Genomic DNA, 13315 nt, shown 5'->3' on the forward strand with positions numbered 1-13315 from the left:
TCTATGTTCTATGTTCTATGTTCTAAAAACAAGGAAGTTATGTTAAACTCATACAGAACAGTGGTTCCATCTCTACTGGAGTATTGAGTCCAATTCAAGGATGGGTATGAAAGCAGTAGAGAGTGCAGTAAAGATTCATGAGAATGGTGCGAGGTATGAGGGACTGTAGTTACACAGATAGACTGAAGAAGCTGGATCTGCAGAAGAGAAGGTTGAGAAATGTGATCGAGAAATTCAAAACCATCAGAGGTCTGAACAAAGCAGAGAGGGAGAAACCACTCCCATTGTTGGAAGGATCGAGAACCAGGGGGCACAGATTAAAGGTAACTGGCAAAAGAAGCAATTATGTACATGAGGAAAGATTCTGTTAAGCAGCGAATGGTTAGGATATGGAATGCACTACCTGAGAATGTGATGAAGGTAGATTCAATTACGGGATTCAAAAGGGAATTGCATCATTATCCGAAAAGATAAAATGTGCAGCATATGGGGAAGGACAGAGGAGGGATAGTGAGAACTGCTCCTGCACTGGGATAGCACAGACCAGATAGGCTGAATGGACTCCTTCAGTGCTGTAACCATTCTATGATCTGCTGGATCCGCCCATTTTGATTAGGATGCACGAGAGTAACTTGGTTACTGGGTACCCAGCCTGATCACCTGGGTGGTGTGGTCCAAAATAAAGGGGTTTACCCTAAGTTACAGCATCCATGCATCACATGCTCCTCCCCCAAAGGCAATTTGCCACAGTTCATAGAATCCCGAGAATGCAGGAGACCATTCAGCCCATCAAGTCTGTACCGATCACAATCCCACCCAGGCCCTATCCACATATCCCCACCTATTTACCCTGCTAGTCCTCCCGACACGAAGGGGCAATATATTTTGGCCAATCAACCTAACCCGCACATCTTATGGATGTTAGGGAACTTGAGGAATTAAATATTGATGTCTTGAGGAGTGTACATATTAGAGAGAAGGAGGTGCTGGAAGTCTTAAAGCGCATCAAGGTAGATAAATCTGCAGGACCTGATGAGGTATACCCCAGGACGTTGTGGGAGGCTAGGGAGGAAATTGCGGGTCCCCCAGCCGAGATATTTGAATCATCGATAGTTATGGGTGAGGTGCCTGAAGATTGGAGAGTGGCAAATGTTGTGCCTTTGTTTAAAAAGGGCTGCAGGGAAAAGCCCGGGAACTACAGACCAATGAGCCTCACATCTGTGGTGGGTAAATTGTTGGAAGGTATTTTGACAGACAGGATCTACAGGCATTTAGAGATGCAAGGACTGATTAGGGACAGTCAGCATGGCTTTGAGAGTGGAAAATCATGTCTCACAAATTTGATTGAGTTTTTTGAAGAGGTAACCAAGAAGGTAGATGAGGGCATTACAGTTGATGTTGTCTACATGGACTTTAGCAAGGCTTTTGACAAGGTACCGCATGGTAGGTTGTTGCATCCAGGGTATCTAAATGGATACAAAATTGGCTTCTGTTGCAGAGAGTTGTTTTTCAAACTGGAGGCCTGTGACCACCGGTGTGCCTCAGGGATCAGTGCTGGGTCCACTGTTATTTGTCATTTATATTAATGATTTGGATGAGAATATAGGGGGCATGGTTAGTAAGTTTGGAGATCACACCAAGATTGGTGGCATGGTGGACAGTGAGGAAGGTTATCTCCAATTGCAGCGGGATCTTGAACAATTGGGCCAGTGGGCTGACGAATGGCGGATGGCGTTTAATTTAGACAAATGCGAGATAATGCATTTTGGTAGATTGAACCGGGGCAGGACTTACTCAGTTAATGGTAGGGCATTGGGGAGAGTTACAGAACAAAGAGATCTAGGGGTACATGTCCATAGCTCCTTGAAAGTGGAGTCACAGGTGGACAGAGTGGTGAAGAAGGCATTCGGCATGCTTGGTTTCATCGGTCAGGACATTGAATACAGGAGTTGGGACATCTTGTTGAAGTTGCACAAGACATTGGTAAGGCCACACTTGGAATACTGTGCGCAATTCTGGTCACCCTATTATCGAAAGGATATTAAACTAGCAAGAGTGCAGAAAAGATTTACTAGGATGCTACCTGGACTTGATGGATTGAGTTATAATGAGAGGCTGAATAGACTGGGACTTTTTTCTCTGGAGCGTAGGAGGCTGAGGGGCGACCTTATAGAGGTCTATAAAATAATGAGGGGCAAAGACAAGGTAGATAGTCATTATCTTTTCCCAAAGGTAGGGGAGTCTAAAACTAGAGGGCATAGGTTTAAGGTGAGAGGGGAGAGATACAAAAGTGTCCAGAGGGGCACTTTTTTCACACAGAGGGTGGTGAGTATCTGGAACAAGCTGCCAGAGGTAGTAGTAGAGGCAGATACAATTTTATCTTTTAAAAAGCATTTAGATAGTTACATGGGTACGATGGGTATCGAGGGATATGGGCCAAATGTGGGCAATTGGGATTAGTTTAGGGTTTTTTTTTTAAAAAGGGCAGCATGGACAAGTTGGGCCGAAGGGCCTGTTTCCATGCTGTAAACCTCTATGACTCTATCTTCAGTTGACCTCCAACTTTTCATATCCATCATGTTAACAGCACTCATGCTTCAATATTTGACATGTTCCAAAAGATTTTTTACATCATATCAAGGCTGCCTCGTCTCCAGAGTAGCTCCAATAACAGTCGATATTTCTCCCATGAGAGGATGCCAAAATCAATCAAAAAATTATGAATTCCTGCTTCATGAGAGAAAACCTTCAATATCCAATTGTGACCTAGAATCCCTACAGTACGGAAGGAGGCCATTCGGCCCATCGAGTCTGCACCGACAACAACCCCACCCAGGCTCTATGCCCATATCCCGACATATTTACCCCGCTAATCCCTCTAAACAACTCATTCCGGGGCAATCAGGGGCAATTGAGCATGGCCAATGCACCTAACCAGCACATCTTCCGGACTGTGGGAGGAAACTGGAGCACCCGGAGGAAACCCACGCAGACATGGGGAGAACGTGCAGACTCCACACAGACAGTGACCCAAGCCGGGTCTCTGGCGCCGTGAGGCAGCAGTGCTAACCCATTGTGCCACCGTGCTGCCCCAGCACCTACAGCAAATGTTCTGATAAGCTTTCCAATATATAACATCAGGCAGAATCTCTCCCTTGCTGGCCAGCTGCCCACCTTACATAAACCATAGGACCAAAACAGTGATTTGAATTTTTCTTCTTTCCTTGTCCTGGAAAGGAAAGTCTCAAAAAGCTAACCTACAAATTCATGAATAGGTGTTGGCACCTGCAAAAAAACCCCTGAAATTCTCAAAACAAAAAACCTCAGGGAAACAAATCTGGACTGAAAAATTAGTTTAAAATAACTGACACTCTATCTAATGTCCATCGAAGTTAATCCTCATCTGTTAAAGGCTGGAGTTTTTGCAATGAGAGACAGGTGAGGATAAAAATCTGTTATAGCCACAACTTCATACAGCATGGCAATGGGAAATATCTAACAAGCCACTTGGTGAATCCAGGCATGTTCGTATCTGCTAGGCTCATTCGCGATTGATACAAATGGGACTTGATAGTCTTATTTTATTGAGATAGGCTGGAGTTAACCGAGCAGTTTGTGCTTAAATGCCATTTTTCCTCAAGAGTTACAGAGCTGAAAACTCTACCTTAATGTATTGCACTTTCAGAAGATCAGCTCCAGGCTTGTCTGAAGAATTGATCAAGTTAATCGGTTTGTTATTTGAATCTGCAACAAAATAAGAGGCAGTGAGCTTTCCATCGACCTAGATTTCAATAGGTTGCACTTTAACTATAAATACACATTCAAAAAACAGAACACGATAATAGTGACGACCGGGGTGAGAAGACACAATGAAATTTACATAAATAGAGCTCATTTTTGAAACTAATCCAAATTTGTTCTTCAAAAAAATGCGAAATAGTGTTACAGTTTTTTGGTGCTGGTTTGATGTTCTATTTTCATAGAAACCCAACAGTGCAGAAGGAGGCCATTCGGCCCATCAAGTCTGCACCCACAGCCCGCCCAATCCCTGTAACCCCTAATCCACCTTACCTACATAACTGGGGGCACCAAGGGGCAATTTAGCAAAGCCAATCCACCTAAACCTGCACGTCTATGGACTTTGGATATGTCCAAACTCATTTATTTTCTATCCACTGTCACCCCTAAACCAAGTCAGTTTTAAACATCATACAAAACAGAAGTTACACATTCATTTAAAAACCAAAGGAGCAGCCCAAGAGTGAGATGTTGTAAGAAATGGTTATAGCAATAACAATATGAAAGCCTTGCAGTACATTGCAGGTATCTATGCCACAACAAACAGTTATTGTAGTACAGTTAAGCTATCTGCTTTTGCTCCAACCCAGAGTGAACAGAGTTCAGGGTGTCTTTGGAACAGGTGAATTACTTCAAAGTGTGCATAATACACTTAATAAGAAACAACATGATCATGCTGTTGCTTTCGCAGGGTGGGTTTCTTTATATAATTTTTTTGAGTAACACACCCATTTCATGTGTCAGATCAGTTTTGTCTGGATAAACAGCAGCAACTTTGTGCTAACCTTAACCTTATAATAAAACTGCGGGTTAGTCTTTGTTTGAGGATTACTATTTTCAAGTGCTCCAAAAAAAAATTAGCCAATTATTTAGTCTATTAATGAACCAGGTTCAGCTTCTATATTGAACTTTATACAGGGTGGCACAGTGGTTAACACTGCTGCCTCACAGCGCCAGGGACCCGGATTCAATTCCGACCTTGGGTCACTGTCTGTGTGGAGTTTGCACGTTCTCTCCATGTCTGTGTGGGTTTCCTCCGGGTGCTCCGGTTTCCTCCCACAGTCTGAAAGATGTGGTTAGGTGCATTGACCCGAACAGGTGTCAGAGTGTGGTGACTAAGGGAATTTCACAATAACTTCATTGCAGTGTTAATGTAAGCCTTACTTGTGACTAATAAATAAACTTTAACTTTATAAGTACTTAAAAACATAGTTGCAAATAGTACATTTCTATTTCATCATTTATTCTGTCTTCAAAACTATCCGGAATGGCTCATATTATACTGATTCAAGAAATGTGAAATTTCTATCTGCTACGGAATAAACGTGCTAATTTTCACCAGGCCTTACGATCAGAGATTACTTTGTGCACAAGAGTATATTTCTGTTCAAAGGCAACAAGTGATTTTTCCATGCAAGTTGGATCAGGCATGAGTGAGCTGGGTTGTAAGGAAGACATTTTGTCACGAGTGTAAAAGCAAGTCACATTGACACCAGGGTTAAATGCAGTCTCACCATTGCGGGAAATTTAGTTTAAGCTATAAATTGGGTTTAATCAATACATGCATAATACCTCTAAACTTCAGGGTAGTCTTAACAATTACTGATGGAACACTGCTTATACTCTATGGCTTCAGTAACAGGTTCGCGCACACATAGCTAATTTCCATAAAAATACATTGTGAAGAGTTACACCTAAAATGCTTGCCAGATAACTCAATCAGGCCTCTTTCTCCAGAGTTTTCTGGTAGCACATATCTCTTCTAACTCAGTATAGCTGAAAACATCAATTAAATATTTATAATCAGAGCACATTTTACAAACAAGGTTTGTTAAGAATGTAAATTACGTATACATATAGGGCAAGGTGCATTTAAAGTGATTTAAATGCACCATAAACAATGGTTTAAAAAACTGTAATAAAGGCTGAAAATGTACTCGGAAATACTCCAGCTCCAGTAGTTGAGGCGAATGCAATGGAAGCATTCTAGGGGAAGCTAGATAAGTACATAAGGGAAGAAGGAAGTAAAACATTGGCATATTGAGGTAAACCATAGAAGCGTAGAATTCCAACAGGGCAGAAGTAGCCATTCAGCCAATCGAGTCTGCTCTCCAAGAGAGAATCTTACCCAGGGCCACCCCTACCTATCCCTGTAACCCCACACATTTACCCCACTAATCCCCTAACCTACACATCTTTGGACACGGAGGGGTAATTTACCATGGCCAATTCACCTAATCTACACATTTTCGGACATGATCTATTTCAGCGCTGTAAAGATTCTACCTGAGACCAAGTCTTTACAATGCACTGCTCAGAGTGCACGCAGCACTGCGTTCTGCAGTGCATAATAAAGCACTCCACTGGCTTTATAACATGCCACTAGCTTTCGGAGCGTTGCCCCTTCATCAGGTGAGTGAGAGTTCTGTTCACAAACAGAGCATATAAAGACACAAACTCAATTTACAGAATAATGGTTGGAATGCGAATACTTACAACTAATCAGGTCTTAAAGGCACAGACAAGTAAGTGGAGAGAGCGTTAAGCACAGGTTAAAGAGATGTGTATTGTCTTCAGCCAGGACAGTTAGTGAGATTTGGCAAGCCCAGGCAAGTCGTGGGAGTTACAGATAGCGTGACATGAACCCAAGATCCCAGTTGAGGCCGTCCTCATGTGTGTGGAACTTGGCTATCAGTTTCTGCTCAGCGACTGCATTGTCATGTGTCGTGAAGGCCGCCTTGGAGAACGCTTACCCGAAGATCAGAGGTCGAATGCCCGTGACCGCTGAAGTGTTCCCCAACAGGAAGAGAACAGTCTTGCCTGGTGATTGTCGAGCGCTGTTCATTCATCCATTGTCTTAGCGCCTGTATGGTCTCCCCAATGTACCATGCCTCGGGACATCCTTTCCTGCAGCGCATCAGGTAGACAACGTTGGCTGAGTTGCAAGTGTACGTACCATGTACCTGGTGGATGGTGTTCTCACGTGAGATGATGGCATCCGTGTCGATGATCCGGCACGTCTTGCAGAGGTTGCTGTGGCAGGGTTGTGTGGTGTCGTGGTCACTGTGCTCCTGAAGGCTGGGTAGTTTGCTGCGAGCAATGGTCTGTTTGAGGTTGCGTGGTTGTTTGAAGGAAAGAAGTGGGGGTGTGGGGATGGCCTTGGCGAGATGTTCGTCTTCATCGATGACATGTTGAAGGCTCCGGAGAAGATATCGTAGCTTTTCTGCTCCAGAGAAGTACTGGACGACGAAGGGTACTCTGTTCGCGTGTCCTGTGTTTGTCTTCTGAGGAGGTCGGTGCGATTTTTCGCTGTGGCGCGTCGTAATTGTTGATCGATGAGTCAAGCTCGGACACGGCGGACAGAGTACCATCCACCAGGTACACGGTACATAAACTTGCAACTCGGCAAACGTTGTCTACCTGATACGCTGCAGGAAAGATGTCCCGAGGCATAGTACATTGGGGAGACCATGCAGACGCTACGACAACGGATGAATGAACACCGCTCGACAATCACCAGGCAAGAGTGTTCTCTTCCTGTTGGGGAACACTTCGGGTCAGCGTTCTCCAAGGTGGCCTTCACGACACACGACAACGCAGAATTGCTGAGCAGAAACTGATAGCCAAGTTCCGCACACGAGGACGGCCTCAACCGGGATCTTGGGTTCATGTCACACTATCTGTAACTCCCATGACTTGCCTGGGCTTGCAAAATCTCACTAACTGTCCTGGCTGGAGACAATACACATCTCTTTAACCTGTGCTTAACGCTCTCTCCACTCACATTGTCTGTACCTTTAAGATTTGATTATCTGTGAAGACTCGCATTCCAACCATTATTTTGTAAATTGAGTTCGTGTCATTATATGCCCTGACTCACCTGATGAAGGGTTAGGTTGATTGGCCATGCTAAAAATTGCCCCTTAGAGTCCTGAGATGCGTAGGTTAGAAGGGTTAGCGGGTAAATATGTAGGGATATGGGGCTGGGGCCTGGGTTGGATTGAGGTCGGTGCAGACTCGATGGGCCAAATGGCCTCTTTCTGCACTGTAGGCTTCTATGATATTCTGTGAAGGGGCAGCGCTCCAAAAGCTAGTGGAGTTTTAACCTGGTGTTGTGAGACTTCTTACTGTGTTTACCCCAGTCCAACGCCAGCATCTCCACATCATTATAACATGTACAGAGAGGATCAGTAAGTCTGAACCTAAAGGCTTAGAGATTAGAGAATGCCAAGTATTGCTTTAAGTGATAAGTCTACACGATAAATTTACATTTTAATATTTTGTGGAAAGTCAGATTACTTGCAAGCAAGCTGAAGAGGAGGAATGCCAATATCAGGAAGGGTTTCATTACAGAAAAAGCAATAAATGCTTCAGATAATATGCTAAACTGGGGAATAGAAACTGCTCACCATGATGGGTGAGTTAGGGCGATGAAGAGATATGCCTTAACAAGGCCAGTGATCATTTCTCACCCTCATAAGAACACAAGAAATAGAAGCAGCAGTAGACCAGTCGAACCATCGAGCCTGCTCCACCATTCGATACGATCATGACTGATCTTGGGCTCCAACTCCATTTTTCCACCCGCTCCCCATTTCCCTCAATTCCCCAAGACTAAAAATCTGCCTATTCCAGCCTTAAATGTATTCAACAACAGAGTATCCACTTCCCTCTGGGGTAGAGAATTCCAAAGATGCAGAACCCTTTGAGTGAAGTAATTTCTCCTCATCTCAGTCCTATATGATTGGTCCCTTATCCTGAGGCTGTGCCCCGTGTTTTACATTCCCCGACAGGGGAAAAAATCGCTGACTGTTCACCATCAAGCCCCTTCACAATTGTGTGGGTTGCAAGGAGGTCATCTCTCATTCTTCTAAATTCCATAGAATACAAGTCCAATTTATTGAGCTTCTCATTATCGGAGAACCCCCTCATCCCAGGGACAAATTTATCTATTTTTTAATGATCTTAAATCTTATTGCCCACCTGTAAATTCACAGCAGTTCAAAGCAATTTTCTTCAAGTAGGCTGTCGCACTCAAATCGTACTTCCTTACTTTGGTCTCCGTTCCCAATTGCACCACATGAAAGATGAGGAATGAGCTCTGCTGCTTGTTAATCTGTTTTGTTAACTCTATCACAACCTGAAATGACAACAGAACGGATTTACTTGGGTCAACAGCAAGTTTAACAGCATTGTGACTTTATAATATGATTAAAAAGTAGCATCCAATTAACACTTGATTCGGAAAAATACAAACATAGAAACTAGAAGCAGGAGAAGGCCATTCGGCCCTTCAAGCCTGCTCCACCATTCATTTTGATCATGGCTGATCATCGAATTCAATATCCTGATCCCCCCTCCCTCCCATATCCCTTGATCCCTTTAGCCCCAAGAGCTATATCTAATTTCTTCTTGAAATCAGACAATGGAAGATTATCTTCACTGTTTCTCTTGTTTTATCCTACCCTTTATATTGTAGGATGAAGCTGTGGATGTGGGCAGTCAATGAAAATGCCGCTCTGATCAATGAGGATCAGGGTAAACCAGATGATGGCAGTGTTACACCATTAAACTACAGTTCTACCAGTGGCAAAGACATATATAAATCCACACAATTAAAACCAAGATTCTTCGGCATATTTGTCTAATACAGCATGACTGCACTGAGTCTCTGATGTTGCCAACTGGTCTGTGATGTCATAGACCAAGCAGATCCTAAAATGAACCACATAATACCAGGTGCCAATGTTTTCTTATGAGAAAAAGATTTTGGGCAGTTTTTAAACACCATAATCCCTTAATCCAGCTATTATCAAGGCCGATACTTCAGTGCAGCAGTGGTAGACTGCAACATTGGATCAGTCTGTCTTTGTCTGTTATCATAGAAATCATCATAGAATCCCTCCAGTGCAGAAAGAGGCCATTCGGCCCATCGAGTCTGCACCGACCACAATCCCACCCAGGTCCTATCCCCATATCCCTACATGTTACCCGCTAATCCCTCTAACCTACGCATCCCAGGACACCAAGGGGCAATTTAGCATGGCCAATTAACCTAACCCGCACATCTTTGGACTGTGGGAGGAAACTGGAGCACCCGGAGGAAACCCACGCAGACACAGGAAGAATGTGCAAACTCCACACAGACAGTGACCCAAGCCGGGAATCGAACCCAGGACCCTGGAGCTGTGAAGCAGCAGTGCCAACCACTGTGCTACCATGCCGCCCCTTATGGACGGATAGGAAATAAATCCTGGCACTATTCCAAAGAAGGGAAGCCAATTCTCCTGATCCCATGGTCAATAACCATTCAACCAGCAGATGAATCATCTCACTGCTCTTTGCGGAATTGTGTTTTGTGCAAAACTGGTGACTACATTTGCCTTAAGCTAAAGTAAAAGTAGTATTTCTAAAGCGCATTTTATAACCTCCCAAAGCATTTCATGGATACAAACTAATTTAGAAATGTGTTGAGGTTTGTCATACGAACAGAGGAATTAGGAGCAGGAGTGGACCATTTGGCCCCTTGAGCCTGCTTCCCCCATTCAATAAGATCATGGCTGATCTGATTGTAACCTCAACTCCACATTCCGGCCTATCCCTGATAGATAACCTTTCACCACCTTGTTAATCAAGAATCTATCTAGCTCTGCCTTTAAAATAAAATATTCTGCTTCCACCAACTTTTGAAGAAGAGTTCCAGATATTCACTGCCCTCAGAGAAAAGATCTCTCTGTGCATAAGCAACCCCTTATTTTTAAACAGTGATCCCTCGCTCTAAATTCTCCGACAAGATTAAACATCTTCTCCACATCCACCCTGTCAATATCACTCAAGAACTTAAAGGTTTCGATCAAGTTGCCTTTTACTCTTCTAAACTCTAGTGGGTGCAAATCTAAACTCTCCAACTTTTCCTCACAAGACAATCTGCCCATTCCTGGAATTAGTCTCATAAACTTTCTCTGAACTGCTTCTAATGTATTTACATTCTTCCTCAAATAAAGAGAACAATACTGTACACTACTCCAGATGTGGTACCTAGAATCATGGAATAGAATTCCTACAGTGTAAAAGGAGGCCATTCAGCCCCTTGAGCTGCAGCAACTATCCAACAGCTCATCCTATCCAGGCCCTGTCCCCATAACCCCATGTATTTACCCCACTAATTCCCCTAACCTACACATCTTGGGACACTAGTGGGTAATTTAACATGGCCAATCCACCTAACCTGTGCATCTTTGGACCGTGGGAGGAAACTGGAGCACTTGGAGGAAACCCACGCAGACACAGAGGGGACAGACAAACTCCACAGAAATAGTCACCCAAGGCCCAAATTGAACCTGGGTCTCTGGCGCTGTGAGACAGCAGTACAAACCACTGTGCCACTCCAATGTATCCTTTTGTGATTTATGCACTTGGACACCCAGATCCCTCTGTATCTCAGAGCTCTGCAATCTCTCACCATTCAGATAAGAAGCTTCTTTTCTATTCTTCTTGCCAAAATGGGCAGCTTCACATTATACTCCATTTGCCAGATTTTTGCCCACTCATTTAATCATGAAAGGAAACAGCAGCCAATTTGAGCAGAGCAAGGTCTCACAAACAGAAAGGAGGTAAATCTGTTTAGTTGATTGATGGATGTTGGCCAGGAAAACAAAAAATTCACCTGATCCTCTCCAAAATAATGCCATGGGATTTTTTACATCTCCCACAAAGGCAGTCAGGGCCTCGGTTTAATATTACATCCAATAGACGATGGCACAGTGGTTAGCACTGCTACCTCACAGCACCCGGGACCCAGGTTCGATTCCCGGCCTAGGGTCACTGTCTGAGCGGGAGTCTGCACCTTCTCCCAGTGTCTGCATGGGTTTCCTCCGGGTGCTCCGGTTTCCTCCCACAGTCCGAAAGACGTGCTGGTCAGGTGCATTGGCCATGCTAAATTTTCCCTCAGTATACCCGAACAGGCGCCGGAGTGTGACGACTAGGAGATTTTCACAGTAACTTCATTGTAGTGTTAATGTAAGCCGACTTGTGACACTAATCAATAAACTTGAACTTAAATTATGTCAACTCTGGACTGGGAGCTGATCCCACAGCTTGACCAAAAGTGCCACAGTGAGCCAAGGTAAACAAAAGCGGTCAACTGCCTCCCACTCTTCCAGCACACAGTAGCTCATCCCATCTACCATCCGTTCCTTCTGTCACAGTTTAAATTCACCACAAGGTTTGGTCCTTGCACATGTACAGCTCCCTGCCCCATCCCCTGCGCACGCACGCACGCGCACACACACACACACACACACACACACCTCCCTCCTCCCCGATACTCTGTTATCTAACAGCTTTAACCAAGTTGTATTGTATTCTCGAATTCATGTTGTAGTTTCAGTCAACCAGCTGCACCACAGAGCACTACGACACAAGACTTCTCACCACACAAAGGTTGTGAAGTTAAGCATAGAATATAATAAAACCGCTACAGTGCAGGAAGCCATCAGCCCATCGAGTCTGCACCGACCCCAATCCCACCCAGGCCCTATTGCCGTAACCTCACATATTCACCCTGCCAATCCTCCTGACACTAGGGTCAATTTAGCATGGCCAATCAACCTAACCTGCACATCTTTGGACTGTGGGAGGAAACCGGAGCACCCGGAAGAAACCCATGCAGACACAGGGAGAACGTGCAAACTCCACACAGACAGTGACCTGAAGCCGGAATTGAATCCGGGTCCCTGGCATTGTGAGGCAGCAGTGCTGACCACTGTGCCACCACTTTCTCTTTAATATGCCACTATTAAGGCTTTAAAATGTTCATTTCCCCAACCGATACAGGTTCAAAATAATACAGACCGAGAGAAAAACACTGGGTATAAAGTTACCCACTCATCTGGCATCAACCACCGGTTGGAATTTTTAAATGTTAATACGCTGCTTCCCCACTACAACTGTTCCAAATAGTACAGTTGCATTTTTCATTTTGTACACTGCGTAGCTTAGTGTTCAGGTAAGAGTTGCAGCACCGGGCTACATTAATAAACAAGCTTCTGTGAAGTTTCCATCGTGTGATCCATTAAAGGTTACTGAAAGTTCCAATGCAATAATGCAGCTCACCTCTTTAATTTCAAAGTTCAGCTGGACATTGACACTTTCATTTGGCACTCCCTTCATTATTTCGAGAAGGTGATCCGCTGCTGAGCTCTCACTTGCCACAGTTTTTTCAGACTTAGCAGCCTCTTTGGGATCTTTGAGTTTTTCTGTTTAGTCATCGATACACAGACTGTTAGTAACCGACTTTTCACAGCAATGCTGAAGAATGACATCTTACCAAATTAATACGCCAAGCATCACTCCGATTTGCAAAGCATGGCTGATTGATCAACAGCATTTATATCGGAAGCATTTAATTTATGTTAAAATCTTCTACCGTGATTTTAACTAGCTTTTACCAGACACCATTTAACTAACCATTTTGAACCTCTATCAGTTCATAGAATCATAGAATCCCAACAGTGCA

General features: G+C 44.0%; 1 protein-coding gene across 4 annotated transcripts in view; it reads right to left on the bottom strand.

Moving 5' to 3' along the window:
- Positions 1-13315, bottom strand: part of vps13c (vacuolar protein sorting 13 homolog C) — a 339816-nt gene that overhangs the window by 153655 nt on the left and 172846 nt on the right. For 3 of the 4 annotated variants that reach the window (XM_078200204.1, XM_078200205.1, XM_078200206.1), the window contains 3 exons: positions 12913-13055; positions 8782-8938; positions 3665-3744 (listed from right to left, as the gene is read on the bottom strand). The exons of the other annotated variant lie outside the window; for it this stretch is intronic. In XM_078200204.1, the coding sequence (XP_078056330.1) occupies positions 3665-3744; positions 8782-8938; positions 12913-13055 (380 nt within the window). The remainder of the gene's footprint in view (positions 1-3664; positions 3745-8781; positions 8939-12912; positions 13056-13315) is intronic. 4 annotated transcript variants of the gene reach the window in all.

Source organism: Mustelus asterias, chromosome 29, assembly GCF_964213995.1.
Source record: "Mustelus asterias chromosome 29, sMusAst1.hap1.1, whole genome shotgun sequence".
Taxonomy (NCBI): Eukaryota; Metazoa; Chordata; class Chondrichthyes; order Carcharhiniformes; family Triakidae; genus Mustelus; species Mustelus asterias.